Genomic DNA, 17,851 nt, shown 5'->3' with positions numbered 1-17,851 from the left:
TTAATGTGATAGTTGAATTCATAGCAGTGTTTTTATGTCTGAAATGATCTTTAACTTTTTTATTTAATTAATTTACAAATTCTCCTCAAAGCTTTTAAACCTTAATCTGACAAAAAAAAAAACTCTTTACCACAAATTATTTATTTTTATTCACATAAACTAAAACTGTATCTGACCTGTTTACTGACAAAGTGTCACAGAATAAAAATAGTTTAATAGAAGTTAAATCAAACCGCTGTATAATAGTTTTGTACAGAAATACAAAATGATAATAAAACTGAATTTAAACTTCTCAGCTTTATACTTTATAGATTAAACTGCATTATAAATATATCACTCAGGTATAATTGCACCAATATTCCTTTCAACACTGTTACTATTCTTTATTTCCTATTCAGAAAGTTTTACTTATTTATTGTTCTTTATTCTTTTTATTGTTCTTTTATATAAATTGATGTAATGCCGTAAATTTCCCCCTCATGTCATGGGAATAATAATTATATTAAAATAAATTCTACATTATTGAGCTTCAGCAGTAAAACACAGTTAACATGTTAACACATCAACAGTAACTCAGAGTTGTGTATAATCAGTGTTTCTACTTGTGATGATGAATGTGAGTGTTTGTGTATCTGAACCTGATCAATAAATATGATCAGATTAAAAACAGGAAGCAGCTTCAACATTTAAACATCCAGTTTATTAATTGTAGTGACGTAGGGTTAGGGTTATAACGAGTTACACGATTACAGATGTTTAACGAGCTTCAACATCAAACATCGACATGCAGCTTCATGCAGGAAACACCAAAATATTCAGCTTCTAATTATAACTTAAAATGTGAATATCAGCTGATTGTTTATTATTGATCTCAGTGACTTTAATTCAGGATCAAACTGCAGAATGATGACGTTTCATTTCCAGCTTTCTTTAAAAAGTCTCATTATTATTATTTTAGAGAAACATTGTTCTAATATTCTGTAATTATTTTTATTTATAGCTCCGAATCACAACCAAGTCGTCTCATTTAACACACAGAGCAGGTTTAGACTATTTAACTTTATTTAAAGAGACCCAACATTAAGACAAACTTTTAATTTTATTATAATTTATTGAGACATTTGCATAAATCGACTGTTTTGGTTTTTATTTTTTATTCCACACTGATGATCTTCAGTGTCAAACTTTATTAATAAAAATCATAATTTTACCAACTTTAGTTCAATTTAACCACGAAACTCCTCGATGATGAAACACGATCACTGATTGGTTCGTTTTGATTTAAAAAACTAAAAACTACTTTCGGTTTCTACACGATGAAACAACACAAACTACTTAATACTGTTTTACTGTTTGTCACAATCAACACATTTAAAGTTAAAGTTTCTTTTCTTCTAACATTTTAAAACATCAAACAACCTCCAGTGATGACGATCGATGATTTTTATAAATTTTATGTTCGAATCTTTAAACTGAAGGAAAATAAAAATGAATTAAATGATCTGAAACTAAATGATTTAATTTGTTTTTGTTTATAAAACCTCGTCGACCAATCAGAAGGTTTGTTTAACAGCCGTCACATTTTTTGGCTTTTTTAAAAGCTTTTTGTAGATTTTGTAAAATATGCAAACTCCATATTTTTGGAAAAGGACATAATTTTTATAAATGTTTGATTTCACCAATAAAATATCTAAACGTGATTAAATGTGCTAAAAACATCTAGTTTGATCAGATTTGGTTAAAATCTTTGATGTAAACGTTTGTTTGTTAAACTTTCATTCAGATCTGATTTAAATGTTTTATTTCCAGTTTTATTTTGAAAACAGGAAATAAAAAATAAAGTGACAAAATATCTGTGATGTGAAAAAGTTTCTGGAGGGTTACGTCACGACACCGACATGCAGATTCTACGTCTGATCATCACAACACGGACTAAACTACCGACTCCCCCCAGCAGCCCCCCCCCCTCCTCTGAGACTTTAGATGTTGATAAAACTAGTTTTAGTGTTTAAAGTCCGAAATATTTTAATTTGATTCCAACAGGAAGTGACCTCAAACTTTTTAAAGGTTTGATTTTTCTTTTTCTTTTTTTTTTAACGAATTTAAAAAATCAGTTTCAGGTCTGATCTGAATCCTGACGTCTGATTGGTTCAGAAGGTTTGAGGAGCGGCTCCTGGGGTCACAGTGAGGTCACGGCGAGGTCACAGGATGCTCTCCCGCTCCTCTCCGAAGGTCACGGTGTCAGATGAAACGGTGCAGATCTCCGGCGGGTCTCCAGGCTTCAGACCTCTCTTCAGATGAACCACGCGCACGTTCTCATTGTTGGGCCCCGGCCTGGTGCTGGTGGTCCCGGTGGTTCCGGTAGTCCCTGTGGTCCCGGTGGTGCCGGAGCTCGGGGGGATGATGACATCACTGGAGGAGGAGGAGGTGGAGCTCTCTGCAGGCGGGCGGTTGGTGTTGTTGTTGAGCGTGACGTTGCTCGGCGTGACGTTGAGGTTGAAGGACTTGGAGGAGGTCCAGCTCTCCTCGGGGCTGCTCGCCAGCAGGCTGCACTGATCCTCGGAGCAGATGGACATGCGAGCCACGGCCGGGTCCTGCAGGCCGCTCAGGCTGCTGGGAAGACCGCGCTTCCTGGCCAGACTCTCCTCATCCAGCTCGATCAGATTGGCTCTCTCCAGCTGCGACAGGTCTGCCTCCTCGTCCTGCAGCGAATGGTTCGGCGAGCTCTCGTTGGACCGCACGCCAGAGTCCGACGAGTCCTTCTTGTCCAGCATGGCGTCCGACAGGTAGTCCTTCCCCTTCAGCGCCAGCGAGCCGGCAGCCGGTTTCATGTCCGTTATCTTCTTCCCGTCTTTCAGCAGCGGAGCGTTGTCCGACTCTTCCGACTCCTCGTCGTCGCTGGTCAGTTTCTGGTATCGTAGCCCGCCGCCGGCCTTCATCTTCAGGTCTGCGGCGCCCTGAAACAACCCGCCTCGCTCCGCTGAACTCTTTCTGGTCAGCAGAGACTTGGAGGATCCGTGGTCGCCCTTCTCGTCCTCCTCTGTGATCGGGTCCAGGCCGTCGCCGTTGGAGACGAAGTCAGTGTTGTCCGCCGGCGGTTTGGCGCCGCTCCTCTTGGTGAAGGATTTGCGTCCGTCCTGCTCGCCGCCATCTTTGCTCTTGTCCTCAGACGATGATGTCATGAACTGACCCGGCTGAGGCTGGACCGGTTTATCTCCCACGCAGCCGCTCATCTCCAGCTGAGCCATCTGGGCGATGTACTCCTGGTAGGCGTCGCGGTACTCGGACTGCTGCTTGTCCGTCAGCCTCACGATGTCATTGGACGATTCCTGAGAGTTCAGACTGGTCATGCTGGCGGTGCGATGCGGACCGGCCTGAGGACAGAAGGAGAGATCACATCTGAGTTCAGCACCAAGAGCAGCAAATATCTGAGTTTGATTCTGATGTTCAGTTTCTAATGGCGCTTTTCCTCTATACAGTTCTAGCTCTACTCGGCTCGACTCGACTCGGTTTGGTACCAGGAACCATTACTATAGTACCTCCTCAACGTGAGCGGGGTCGTCATAGCAACATGTTGTCTTCTACGCGACACAAACACATAAACAATGGAGGACATGGAGGCGATGGTGTACTTGCTGCTGTATGAGGCTTTCTGTCTCACACAAAGCAAGAGAAGAGAAACTAATCTCTGTAACGCTGTTGTTGGTATTTAAAAATGCCGGGTTTGATTCTTGTGTGGGACGGCTCATGACTCTTCCAGTGACTCTCTGACCAATCAGTCTGTTGACGTCACATTTAGTATCGGCTCGGCTCGCTTGGAACCTCGGCAGAGCAGATACTAAAAAAGTACCAGGTACCAGGTACTATCCCTGATGGAGGAGGAGCAGGTACCAGGCACTATCCTTGATGGAGGAGCAGCAGGTACCAGGTACTATCCCTGATGGAGGAGCAGGTACCAGGTACTATCCCTGATGGAGCAGCAGGTACCAGGTACTATCCCTGATGGAGCAGCAGGTACCAGGTACTATCCCTGATGGAGCAGCAGGTACCAGGTACTATCCCTGATGGAGCAGCAGGTACCAGGTACTATCCCTGATGGAGGAGCAGGTACCAGGTACTATCCCTGATGGAGCAGCAGGTACCAGGTACTATTCCTGATGGAGGAGCAGCAGGTAGCAGGTACTATCCCTGATGGAGCAGCAGGTACCAGGTACTATCCCTGATGGAGCAGCAGGTACCAGGTACTATCCCTGATGGAGGAGCAGGTACCAGGTACTATCCCTGATGGAGGAGCAGGTACCAGGTACTATCCCTGATGGAGACGCAAAAAAAACCAAGGAGAGTCGAGTAGTGCTGGAACTGTGTAGTGGAAAAGCGCCATAAAGTTCCAGTTAACCCTTTAACGGGCGATTAACTATATTTGGTAACTTCCATCAACATCCAAAACATCCTCCTCATGTCTCTATGTGAGGGTGTAGAACCATGTGGAGTTTCTTTTAAATTTTATGGTAAATGTTTTACTTCATAGGTTGGTCAGGAACCATATATGGAAACTTCACTGAGCTTGATTTGCAACATAAAATGAACATTTTCATTCAAAGTCATGTAATATCCCCCAATAACTCTCTAGGGTTAACATGTTGAATGTAAGTCATTTAGTGTCTCTAAAGGGTTAAATGAATCTGGATCCTAACTATAACTATAACCAGTATTGATGTGTGTTTACCATCCATGGCATGTTCCCGTGCCGCTGAGGTTCGTCCAGCCCGACGTTGCTCAGCTCCTCAAAGCTCAGGTTGAAGCTGTACATCGGTGACCCGTCCGTGTTGGCGGCGCCGGCGTGAGGCGGAGCCACGGCGCGCCTTCCTGCCTCCGGGTGACCGCCCACTACACTTCCTGTCTCACTGGCGGCTTCCTCGTGCAGCACCTGACTCTCTATGTGACGCAGATCCAGGACCTGCAAAGAGGAAACGTTTCACACTGAATCTGTTCCAACAGCGTTAACTCTTTAATGTCCTGAGTCAACAGGAAACGCATCATTTAAAGGATCAAACATTTTACCTGATGAATTAAATCATCAATTTACAATTTAGTTTGTGTGTGTGTGTTTGTGTGTATTTGTGTGTGTTTTCTGTGTCTGTGTGTGTGTGTGTGTGTGTCTGTATTTGTGTGTGTTTGTTGTTTGTGTGTCTCTGTGTGTGTGTGTTTGTTGTTTGTGTGTCTCTGTGTGTGTGTGTGTGTGTCTGTGTGTGTGTGTCTCTGTCTCTGTGTGTGTGTGTGTGTGTTACTGTGTGTGTGTATTTGTGTGTCTCACTGTGGCTCTGAACAGCTGCCAGTCTCCAAAGTTCATGCTCATCTCTTTCTTCAGCTCGTCGATGTTACACTGAGACAAAACTCGTCCGTTCACGTTCGCCTTAAAAAAGAAGAAGAAGACGTCAACAGGAAGTTAAACAAACATTAACTTCCCAACGAGGTGAAACGTAACGACCACTTCCTTTCTCTGACCTTCCTGATGGTGGCCGTGTACTGTCCCAGCATGCTCTGGTCGATGCCGTCGATCTGCCGCACGCGCTCGCACACGGTCTCCGTTACCATGGAGCTGAGCAGGACGGACGGAGCGCCAGACACCACCGAGGCCGAACCCTGAACACAAACACACACAGGTTAGATTCCCTCCACATTAAACAGCTGATCAGAGTCTCACAGAGCTTCACATTAAATGTCTCATTCACTCTGATGGCAGCGGCCGCCGTGCACAGTGTTGACCGGCTCATCACACTCCAAACACACTGCTGTGATTATTAGAGTTTAAACAAGTTATTCACTGATCTTACTCACTTTAACTATCATTTTAATTTATTTGTATTATCCAGGCGGGGAGTTCCGGTCCTCTGAAATGAGGCCTACACGGAAGTAACTTAAAACTGCATTCTATCAAAAGGCCACCAGGGGGCGACCGTTTTGGTGTCAAAAGGACTTCCGTCTCTATACAAGTCAATGGAGAATTCACCAACTTCTCACTTGATTTCTAACCTCAGTAAACGTTTTCAAAATGTGTTTATGGTCTCAATCGCTAGTTTAAAGCCTTCTTCAATGCAGTATGATGTTCATTTGGGACATTTTGGCCTCCCTGATTTTATATGTGACGATAAAGCAGGGTATGCATTAGGGCGTGGCTACGTGGTGATTGACAGGTTGATTGGTTCACAGGTTCAGGAGGGCGCCTCATGCTCCTCCTGATGCCCATATAAGTAGAATCCGTGTCTATGGTATTTACTGACGTTGAGTATAAGAGTCTTGTATAGAGTGTTCTAATCTTTCATCTCTCAGCCTGGTACGCTCTAAAAATTAACTCTCTAAGATAATAAAATAGTTGGTTGATCTCAAACTTTCTGAACTGCACTGTTCACTGAGAGGAAGGAAGGGAGGAGCAGCTCTCTCTCTATGAGGCGCTACTCCTTTACAACCAGGAATATTTAGAATAATGTCTTCCACAAAATAATCAACAGACACACAGGAACTGATCTGCATTTACATTTATACTTTACATATTTTATGGATCTTATGTTGTTTCTGTCTGTTATTGGTGAGCTATTATCCTATCATATGTTACTGTTTAAAGCTGGTTCTCAGTATCATTTAAAAACTATGACACCAATCTAAGTCCTCTTAAAGTGACACTGATACCATCTTTATTAGACACTCATCATGTGAATAGAAGCTTTAACTCCTCCACATCTAAATGATTAGATTTTTACACAAATGTATTTTGAAAGTCTTCAACTTATTAATATTAAACGCTTGCTATTGATTGGCTGTGAGCAAGTCCAAACAGATATGTGCAAAAAGGATCGATGGCAGGCATCGTTTGATGGGAGACGTTTAGATATAACTTGGTATCGATTTATATCAGTCGATACTTTAAAAGGCATCGAGCACCGATACCAAGCTCTAGTCCTCAGGTTTCCTTTTAAAGCTCGTTACAGATTCTTCTGTGATTTAAAAGAACTTTAGAATATATTCTGTTTATTTAACAAGTTTTTTTAGATTCTCTACATAAAAGTATCAAAGATTTCGTTTTGGCAACAATATCTTTAAATTGTTAGTCGATGTTTGTTATAAAATGTAATTTCTTCTCGTCTAAATTTAACCTTTTTTAACACTTAATTGAGCTTCTAAGTGATGATTTTTTACAGTGTAGAGGAGGAGGGGTTAGAGGTGGGGGGGGGGTGTCAGAGGGTGTTTGGGGGAAAAGGGTTCAAAGGTCAAACCAAACATTTAAAAAACTAACGAGATAACGGGTCAAATGAAAGCAGCTAATCTACGGAGGCTACAGGCTAGTCCAGGCAAGGTGCATGCTGGGATTTGTAGTAGAGTTAGTCAGCAGAGAGGAGGAGTCAATACCTGCTTCCTTTTCAAAGACGAACCCTTACACTGCAGACAGACAGACAGACAGACAGGTGAGGGATGAAACACAGCTGGAGAGAAAACATCTGGAAACACTGACGATCGTTTTGTGACTCAGAGGAAGTGAGGAAGAGGAGGCTCGTCGTCAGGAGAGGAAGAGCGAGAAGGAAGTAGAAACCCAAAGCTTGAGAAAATAAAAGCCTTTCTGAAGGTTTTAAACTGTAGTGAGAAACAAATCCTATGGAAGTCCAACAGCGCCAAAATACTAAAAATTAATGTTAACCGAATCAAAAGTTTGTTTTTGAATCACAGATTTTAAATTATTCAGAATCTCTTAATTGTGACATTTTAACTAATCAGCAACTATTATATTAAATTTAATTGACTAACTGATAATTAACTATTTTAGAGACCAAATGATAAAGAAAATGATTGTTAGTTGCAGCTTTACTTTTTATATAATATCTCAGTTTTAACCAGGTGGGGAGCTCCGGTCCTCTGCAATGAGGCCAACCAGGAAGTAACTTAAAACTGCATTCTATCAAAAGGCCACCAGGGGGCGACCGTTTTGGTGTCCAAAGGACTTCCGTCTCTATACAAGTCAATGGAGAATTCACCAACTTCTCACTTGATTTCTAACCTCAGTAAACGTTTTCAAAATGTGTTTATGGTCTCAATCGCTAGTTTAAAGCCTTCTTCAATGCAGTATGATGTTCATTTGGGACATTTTGGCCTCCCTGATTTTATATGTGACGATAAAGCAGGGTATGCATTAGGGCGTGGCTACGTCCTGATTGACAGGTTGATTGGTTCACAGGTTCAGGAGGGCGCCTCATGCTCCTCCTGATGCCCATATAAGTAGAATCCCTGTTTTTATTTTTCCCAGCATGCACCTGAAATGTTCAACATGGCGCTGCTCAGATCCGATACTATTGGCCTCCGAGCAGCAGTCCACAAACCAATGGGTGACGTCACGGATGTTACGTCCATTATATATACATTCTATGATTTTAATACATAACAATAATTTTTATATATTTTTTAATCTTTATCATTCGTCTTCCATACAAACCGACTGATTGAAAAAATAATTAATTAATGAACTAAAGTGGTTAAATACATTTTATTTGTTCATCAGATTATTTTTTCTATGTTTGAAAATAGAAAATAAAACATGATGCTGTTGAAAAATAAGTTTTACAGATAAAAAAAATAAAGATTAAATAATGTTTAATCAATTTTACTGCATATTTTCACACATTTTACAAAACATTTACTCATTTGTTAAATTCAAATTTTGGGTATTTTTTAATGCTTTTATTTATTTGACCACTTTGTTTCTTTCAGTCTCAGCTCAGGTTTGGTTCTCAGGTAAAACACATTAAACTCTTCTTGGTTATAAATCCTTCAGACTCTGCAGGAGGAAACATGATTAAAACATTTCAGGTTAAATATAAACTCTTCACTGTGTCGTACTTACAGCTGCAGCGTCTCGGGGGAAGCAGCTTTTAGAGAACGGACGTGGAGCAAAGTATGATGGGTAGGCGGCCACTAGGGGGCGTGGCAGCTGGTAAAGGTGTTGGTGGGGGAAATATGGCTGAAGGGGGGGGGGGGGGGGGGGGTAAGAAAACCAAAATAATGTTCATGGAGATGATTCAACATGAAACAACAAAAACTTAAAACAACACAGTGAATCCCTGCAGGACGGAAACACTGAACTTTATATTTACTGATTTAACTCTGAATACGAGTCAGAGATCAATAACAGTAAGATGATCGATTCATTAATATGTTTATATTTTACCCAAAGTAAGACTGAATGCTCCTGAACATGTCAAATGGTGTAACCACTAAATAATGATAAATATTACATATTTTCTGACCTAGAGAGAAAGATAAAGGAGAGGGAGGGAGGAAGGAAGGAAGGAAGGAAGGAAGGAAGGAAGGACAGAAGGAGTAAGGATGGAGGGGGGAAAGGAAGGAAGGAAAGGAGTAAGGAAGGAAGGAAAGGAGTAAGGAAGGAAGGAAGGAAGGAAAGAAAGGTGTAAGGAAGGAAGGAAGGAAGGAAAGAAAGAAAGGTGTAAGGAAGGGAGGAAAGAAGGAAGGAATGAAGGAAAGGAGGAAGGAAGGAAGGAAGGAAGGAAGGAAAGGAGTAAGGAGGGAGGGAGGGAGGAAGGAAGGAAGGAAGGAAGGAAGGAAAGGAGTAAGGAAGGAGGGAGGAAGGAAGGAAAGGAAGAAGGAACAGAGATGTGGTCAATTTGACCCGGGAGGACGACAGGAAGGTTAAATTTAAACCACATGGTCACTAAAATATGTTAATTAACTTCATCACATCTTTACTGAAAACATAAAAAATATCAAAATTATATTAATGTAGTTAATGTGATAATGCAGATTTAAGTTGTTAAGTTGCAATGAGTCAATTAATCTAATAAGAATAACAGAATTAATGATTTTAACTATTTTGATAATCGATTAGTAGTTTGAGTCATTTTCCAAATTATCTGATTCCAGATTCTGAGATATTAATATTTTCTGGTTTCTTTAATATTCTGTGACAGTAAAGGAGAGATTATTATTACTCTCTATTTTCTGATGAATTAATTGTTAGTTGAAGCTTTAATTTAGTGTCAACGTTCCTGCAGGGAGCTCAGAGTTTAATGATCAGGTTAATGAAAACAGCACACAGCGAAAATTAAATCAAATCAAATTAAATTAAATTAAATTAAATTAAATCAAATCAAATTATATTTAAACATAAAATGAAATAAATGGTCAAACTGAAGCAGGAGGAGATGGAAACAGTAAATCTTACCTGTTCATAGAGTTTCCCTTTAAATAGTTTACAGTCTCACATCATCAGTACTTTAGTGTTTCTGTAATTACCCCCCTCTGCCCCCCCCCCCCCCCCCCCCCCCCCCCCCCCCCCCCCCCCCCCACTCACCCGGTTGTAGAAGGGGTGCTGGGGTCCGGCCAGCCCGCTGTAGTAGCTGCTGTGCGGCTGCGGGGAGACGCCGCCCCCTGGTGGCTGAGTGAAGGCGCCGCTGAACGAGGCGGACGGAGAACAAGCTGACGACACCTGACTGTACACTGAGGTGGGCCGAGGCTGAGCCTCCTGCAGGGGGAGGGGCGGGTACGGCACCGGCCCAATGTTCAACTGCTCACGGGGCCGCACGAACATCTGGATCAGAGAGAGAGAGAGAGAAACATCTGGATCAGAGAGAAACATCTGGATCAGAGAGAGAGAGAGAAACATCTGGATCAGAGAGAAACATCTGGATCAGAGAGAGAGAGATAAACATCTGGATCAGAGAGAGAAACATCTGGATCAGAGAGAGAGAGAAACATCTGGATCAGAGAGCGAGAGAAACATCTGGATCAGAGAGAAACATCTGGATCAGAGAGAGAAAAACATCTGGATCAGAGAGAGAGAGAAACATCTGGATCAGAGACAAAACATCTGGATCAGAGAGAGAGAAACATCTGGGTCAGAGAGAGAGAGAAACATCTGGATCAGAGACAAAACATCTGGATCAGAGAGAGAGAAACATCTGGATCAGACAGAGAGAGAGAGAAACATCTGGATCAAAGAGAGAGAGAGAAACATCTGGATCAGACAGAGAGAGAGAGAAACATCTGGATCAAAGAGAGAGAGAGAAACATCTGGATCAGAGAGAGAGAGAAACATCAGGATCAAAGAGAAACATCTGGATCAGAGAGAGAGAGAGAGACATCTGGATCAGAGAGAGAGAGACAGACATCTGGATCAGAGAGAGAAACATCTGGATCAGACAGAGAGAGAAACATCTGGATCAGAGAAAACAGCTGGATCAGAGAGAGAAACATCTGGATCAGACAGAGAGAGAGAGAAACATCTGGATCAGAGAGAGAGAAAAATCTGGATCAGAGAGAAACATCTGGATCAGAGAGAGAGAGAGAAACATCTGGATCAGAGAGAAACAGAAACATCTGGATCAGAGAGAGAAACATCTGGATCAGAGAGAAACATCTGGATCAGAGAGAGAGAGAAACATCTGGATGAGAGAGAGAGAGAAACATCTGGATCAGAGAGAGAGAAACATCTGGATCAGAGAGAAACATCTGGATCAGAGAGAGAGAAACATCTGTATTACAGTACTATCAGTCCAGTACCTGCTATGATCTCCCTGAGTTTGGGGTCCAGGTTGACGGTGCAGGGCAGGAAGGTTCTGATGTCTCTGGCCGTGAGGACGGGAGTTCTGGACGACAGGAAAACCTCGAAGCTGCGAACGTCTCCGTCGATCTCCAGCAGCGGCTCCACGTCTTTAGTGGTCGGGATGTTCTTCGACACTCTGAGAGGAAAACACACGGAGATCAATACTCTGAGATCTTTATTCCTTTAGACCTTAACCCAGAGTGTGACCTCTGACCTCTCGTAGATGGTCTTGAGCGTGGCCTGGTCCGGGACGCCGTCGGTCTCCTCCAGGTACAGGATGAGCCAGGAGGTTCTGTAGGGCCACTGCTCCGTCAGGTTGATCCACGACGCCAGCCGGTCCCAGTTAAAGCTGATCTGATTGGCTCTCAGCAGACGACCTGCAGGACAGTTACAGTCAGTCTGATCTCCTTCCTCCTTCCTCCTTTTCTCCCTCCCTTCCTTCCTTTCCTACCTCCCTTCCTTCTTTTCTTTCCTCCCTTCCTTCCTCCTTTCCTTCCTTCTTCCTCCCTTTCTCCCTCCCTTCAACCATCCTTTCCTTCCTTCTTCCTCCCTTTCTCCCTCCCTTCCTTCTTTTCTTTCCTCCCTCCTTTCCTTCCTTCATTCCTCCCTTCCTTCCTCCTTTCCTTCCTTCCTTCCTTCCCTCTTTCCTTCTTCCTCCCTTTCTCCCTCCCTTCCTTCCTCCTTTTCTTTCCTCCCTCCCTTCCTCCCTCCTTTCCTTCCTTCTCCCTCCCTCCCTCCTACCTCCCTTCCTTCTTTTCTTTCCTTTCTCCCTCCCTCCCTCCCTCCTACCTTCCTTTCCTTCCTTCTTTCCTTTCTCCCTCCTTCCTTCCTCCCCTCCTTCCTTTCCTTCCTCCTTTTCTCCCTCCTTTCCTTCCTTCCTTTCCTTCCTCCCTCCTACCTTCCTTTCCTCCCTCCTTTCCTCCCTCCTTTCCTTCCCTCCCTCCTACCTTCCTTTCCTCCCTCCCTCCTACCCTCCCTTCCTCTCTCCTTTCCTCCCTCCTTTCCTTCCTCCCTCCCTCCTCCCTCCTTTCCTCCCTCCTTTCCTTCCTTCCTCCCTTCCTCCCTCCTTTCCTCTCTCCTTTCCTCCGTTACCTGTGACAGAGACGATGTTGAGCAGCCTCCTCATGGTCTGGGGGCTGATGTCACTGAACCAATCCTCCGTCACCATCAGCTTCGTGAGGTCGAACGACATCTGACGGGTCACGTTACGTTGGACCTGCCGGCGCCGGTACGTATCCTACACACAGCATGCCTCATCAATACACTGATCCATTGATTGATTGATACATACTGCTGCTGGATAGATAGAACTCTGTAACCATTAGTCTATTTCAATAATCAGATCATTATTGTAATTTGCTGCTTTCAGTTTCTTAATTTCTCATCTTCTGACATTTTATAGATCAAACAGTTTATTGATTAATCATCAAAATAATCAGGAGATCAACTGATTGAAGAATCAGCGCAAATCTAAATCAATAAAAAACACTCCTGTTATTAGTCATATCCTCATCATCAGTAAATATTCAGTAAATGTGTTTTAAAGCTTCACAAATAGAGCTCAGACACACAGAAACACACACAAACACACACACAGTAACACACACAGTAACACACACAAACACAGTAACACACACAAACACACACAGAAACACACACAGTAACACACACACAGTAACCCACACACACACACAGTACCACACACACAGTACCACACACACACAGTAACACACACACACACACACACAACCACACACACAAACACACACACACACACAAACACAATAACACACACAAACACACACACAGAAACACACATACAGTAACACACACACAAACACACACACAAACACACACACAAACACACATACAGTAACACACACACAATAACACACACAAACACACACACAGTACCACACACAAACACACACACACACACACAGAAACACAATAACACACACAAACACACACACAGAAACACACACACACACACAGTAACACACACACACACAATAACACACACACACACACACACAGTAACACACACACACTCACCCGGCGGTTGAGCGTCGTCTTGCTGCCAAACTTTGTGAGTTCTCCTAAACTGTGCTGAGACAGTTTCCTGTCCAACTCCTCGTGCCAACCTGCACACACACACACACACACACACATACACACACACACACACACACACACACACACAAACACACACAGTACAGTCTCGTAAATGAATATTAATAAGATGTGTGTGTTTTTTGACTCAGTAATGTCTGTAATGCTTGCTGTGTTTTGACCTCCGGGGCCACCGTACTGTTACCGTCGGTGTTGGCGGCGTCCCCGTTGGCGGGCGCGGCCGTGCACATCTTCCTGGCGCTGGACAGCCCTCTGCTGTTGAGGAAGACGGGAAGGTGCACGATGTTCCTCATGTAGTCGTGTCCGTTGATGTTGGAGTCTCGCAGCACGCTGTTCAGGTTCTGGTTGATGGCTTTGATGATGATGTGAGGATCGCTGGCGAAGATGGAGATGAACGGACCTTTAGAGAACAGCACGCGCACCTGAAGAGAACCCAGAGAACCCAGAGAGAACACGGGGTTAAAGTTTATAACTACTGTTTTCCTCGAGTCAAGGGAGGGAAGGAGGGAGGGAGGAAGGGAGGAAGGAAGGAAGGAAAGAGGGAAGGAAGGAGGGAAAGGAGGGAGGAAGGGAGGAAGAAGGAAGGAAAGGAGGGATGAAGGAAGGAAGGGAGGAAGAAGGAAGGAAAGGAGGAAGGAAAGGAGGGAGGAAGGAGGGAAGGGAGGGAGGGAGGAAGGAAGGAAGGAAGGGAGGGAGGGGGGAGGGAAGGAAGGAAGGAAGGAAGGAAGGAAGGAAGGAAGAAAGAAGGAAGGGGGGAGGAAGGGAGGGAAGAAGGAAGGAAAGGAGGGATGAAGGAAGGGAGGAAGGAAGGAAGGAAAGGAGGGAGGGAGGAAGGAAGGAAGGGAGGAAGGAAGGGAGGGAGGAAGCAGGGAAGGAAGGAGGAAGGGAGGAATAAGGAAGGAAGGGAGGTAGGAAGAAGGAACGAAAGGAGGGAGGAAGGGAGGGAGGAAGAAGGAAGGAAAGGAGGAAGGAAAGGAAGGAAGGAAGTAGGGGAGGAAAGGAGGAACAGTCAAAACAGACGGGGTTACTTTGACCCGGGAGGCCGACAAGAAGCTTAAACATTATAATAACGTTATATATATAATAATACAGATCATTATAATAACGTTATATATATAATAATACGGATCATTATAATAACGTTATATATATAATAATACGGATCATTATAATAACGTTATATATATATAATAATACGGATCATTATAATAACGTTATATATATATAATAATACGGATCGTCTCACAGTGTCGAGCATCTGCAGAACTTTGTCCTGTTCGCAGGAGTCCAGTCCGTCGATGACGACCGCCAGCCTCGTCTGGTGCTGAGTGAAACCGTCGATGGTCTTCGCCATCCTCGCCATCAGCTCCACCTCATGCTTCAGCACCTGGGAGGTCAGAGGTCACACACAGTCAGAGAGGAACATGACATCATCTATAGCTACAACTAATGATTATTTTATTATTGATTAATCTGATTGGTTCATGTGGAGGTGGGCGTGGTTTAGGCAGAGCGTACAGAAAGCAGAGTTTATACGTTTTCACTCTGAGAGCAACATGAAGAGTTTATATCTGGATAGAAGAGCTGTACCTTAATATTAGACAGCGTAAGAACAGACTATGCATCAGGAGGGGAGCTCCGGTCCTCTGAAATGAGGCCAACCAGGAAGTAACTTAAAACTGCATTCTATCAAAAGGCCACCAGGGGGCGACCGTTTTGGTGTCAAAAGGACTTCCGTCTCTATACAAGTCAATGGAGAATTCACCAACTTCTCACTTGATTTCTAACCTCAGTAAACGTTTTCAAAATGTGTTTATGGTCTCAATCGCTAGTTTAAAGCCTTCTTCAATGCAGTATGATGTTCATTTGGGACATTTTGGCCTCCCTGATTTTATATGTGACGATAAAGCAGGGTATGCATTAGGGCGTGGCTACGTGGTGATTGACAGGTTGATTGGTTCACAGGTTCAGGAGGGCGCCTCATGCTCCTCCTGATGCCCATATAAGTAGAATCCCTGTTTTTATTTTTCCCAGCATGCACCTGAAATTTTCAAGATGGCGCTGCTCAGATCCGATACTATTGGCCTCCGAGCAGCAGTCCACAAACCAATGGGTGACGTCACGGATGTTACGTCCATTTTATATACAGTCTATGGTGGGAACCTTGAGCTGACTAACAGATGATTGACAGCTGATGACTAACAGCTGATGCCAGCGGCCCTCTCACCTTCATGAAGCCCTCACTCTTGAGCTTGTGCATCTTGTTGGCGGCGCTGTGGAGCCTCTTCCTCTGAGAGTTGAGCACCGAGTCGCTGACCTGCCACCACGTCCTGCAGTTGAGCAGCAGAGCCAGACCGACCACGCTGCCGATGGCGATGAGCACGGCGTTCACCGTGCGGTTGTCTCCGTCCACCTTAAACACGGCGAGCAGACCCAAACCCGTCAGCAGGCAGAGCAGCACGAAGACGAAGAGGACGAAGGACGGAACGCAGCACGTCTTCTTCCACTTCCTCTTTCCTGAGGAGAGAGAGGCGGGTCAGAGGGGAGGGGTTGGTGTGTGTGTGTGTGTGTGTGTGTGTGTGTGTGTGTTTATATGTGTGTGTGTGTGTGTGTGTGTGTGTGTGTGCGTGTGTGTGTATGTGTTTATATGTGTGTGTGTGTGCGTGTGTGTGTATGTGTTTATATGTGTGTGTGTGTGCGTGTTACAGTGTATGTGTGCATATGTGTGTGTGTGTGTTACAGTGTGTATATGTGTGTGTGTTACTGTGTGTGTGTGTGTATATGTATGTGTATGTGTGTGTGTATGTGTGTGTATATGTGTATATATGTGTGTATATGTGTGTGTGTATATATGTGTGTATATGTGTGTGTGTATATATGTGTGTATATGTGTGTATATGTGTGTATATATGTGTGTGTATGTGTGTGTGTATATGTGTGTATAGTGTGTATATGTGTGTATATATGTGTGTATATATGTGTGTGTATAGTGTATATATATTTGTGTGTATAGTGTGTATAGTGTGTATGTGTGTGTATATGTGTGTATATATGTGTGTATATGTGTGTATATATGTGTGTGTATAGTGTATATATATTTGTGTGTATAGTGTGTATAGTGTGTATGTGTGTGTATATGTGTGTATATATGTGTGTATATGTGTGTATATATGTGTGTGTATAGTGTATATATATTTGTGTGTATAGTGTGTATAGTGTGTATATGTGTGTGTATGTGTGTGTATGTGTGTGTATAGTGTGTATATGTGTGTGTGTGTGTGTGTATAGTGTGTATATGTGTGTATAGTGTGTATATGTGTGTGTATGTGTGTGTACCCTGCGTCTCCTCCGTCTTGAACACTCTGAACAGTCGCGTAGCGAGGAATCCGAACTCTCTCTCGCAGGCGTCCGACAGCGTCGCGATCATCTCGGCCATCGACGTCTCGCCGCCGACGCTCGACAGCCGGTTATAATCCGTGAACAGGAACCTGCGGAGGGGGGGACAGACGCCATGACATCACAGTGACATCACAGTGACATCACATCCTCTGGAGATGATAGTCATTATGAGCGGGACAGGAAGGCGGCGGCTCTCTGTCTCAGTCTCAGTTCTGGTCCTCTGAAATGAGGCCAACGGGGAAGTAACTTAAAACTGCATTCTATCAAAAGGCCACCAGGGGGCGACCGTTTTGGTGTCAAAGGACTTCCGTCTCTATACAAGTCAAATTCAAAGTCCTCTCGGGTCAAATTGACCCTGTCTGTTTTGACTGTTCCTCTTTTCCTTTCTCCCTCCTCCCTTCCTTCCTTCCTTCCTTCCTTACTCCTTCTCTCTTTCCTCCCTCCATCCCCGTTTCTTTCCTTCCTTCCTGTCTTCCTCCCTTCCTTCTTTCCTCTGTCCTTCATTCCTTCCTCCCTCCTTCCTCCCTCCGTCCTACCTTCCTTCCTTCTTTCTTGTCCTTCCTTCTATCCTCCCTCCCTTCTATCCTTCCTCCCTTCCTTCCTTCCATCTGTCCTTCCTCCCTCCCTCCTCCTTCTCTCTTTCTTTCATTCCCTACTTCCTTCCTTCCTTCCTTCCTTCCTCCCTCCTTTCCTTCCTTCCTCCTCCCTTCCTTCTTT

The 17,851-nt window shown here is 43.8% G+C and overlaps 1 protein-coding gene across 1 annotated transcript in view; it reads right to left on the bottom strand.

Annotated features, from left to right (window-relative positions):
* Positions 1-2,001: 2,001 nt before the first annotated feature.
* Positions 2,002-17,851, bottom strand: part of kidins220b (kinase D-interacting substrate 220b) — a 33,006-nt gene continuing 17,156 nt past the window's right edge. The window contains 15 exon segments of the mRNA XM_062436802.1: positions 2,002-3,374; positions 4,727-4,957; positions 5,315-5,413; positions 5,506-5,643; positions 7,405-7,442; positions 8,887-9,004; positions 10,352-10,573; positions 10,575-10,588; positions 11,560-11,738; positions 11,817-11,979; positions 12,695-12,839; positions 13,658-13,746; positions 13,914-14,157; positions 14,982-15,122; positions 15,963-16,252. Of these exon segments, the coding sequence (XP_062292786.1) occupies positions 2,202-3,374; positions 4,727-4,957; positions 5,315-5,413; positions 5,506-5,643; positions 7,405-7,442; positions 8,887-9,004; positions 10,352-10,573; positions 10,575-10,588; positions 11,560-11,738; positions 11,817-11,979; positions 12,695-12,839; positions 13,658-13,746; positions 13,914-14,157; positions 14,982-15,122; positions 15,963-16,252 (3,284 nt within the window). The 3' untranslated portion in view covers positions 2,002-2,201.

Source organism: Scomber scombrus, chromosome 17 (assembly GCF_963691925.1).
Source record: "Scomber scombrus chromosome 17, fScoSco1.1, whole genome shotgun sequence".
In the NCBI taxonomy this organism is placed as follows: Eukaryota; Metazoa; Chordata; class Actinopteri; order Scombriformes; family Scombridae; genus Scomber; species Scomber scombrus.
The sequence above is the reverse complement of the archived record's forward strand: the minus strand, read 5'-3'. Positions and strand labels throughout refer to the sequence as shown.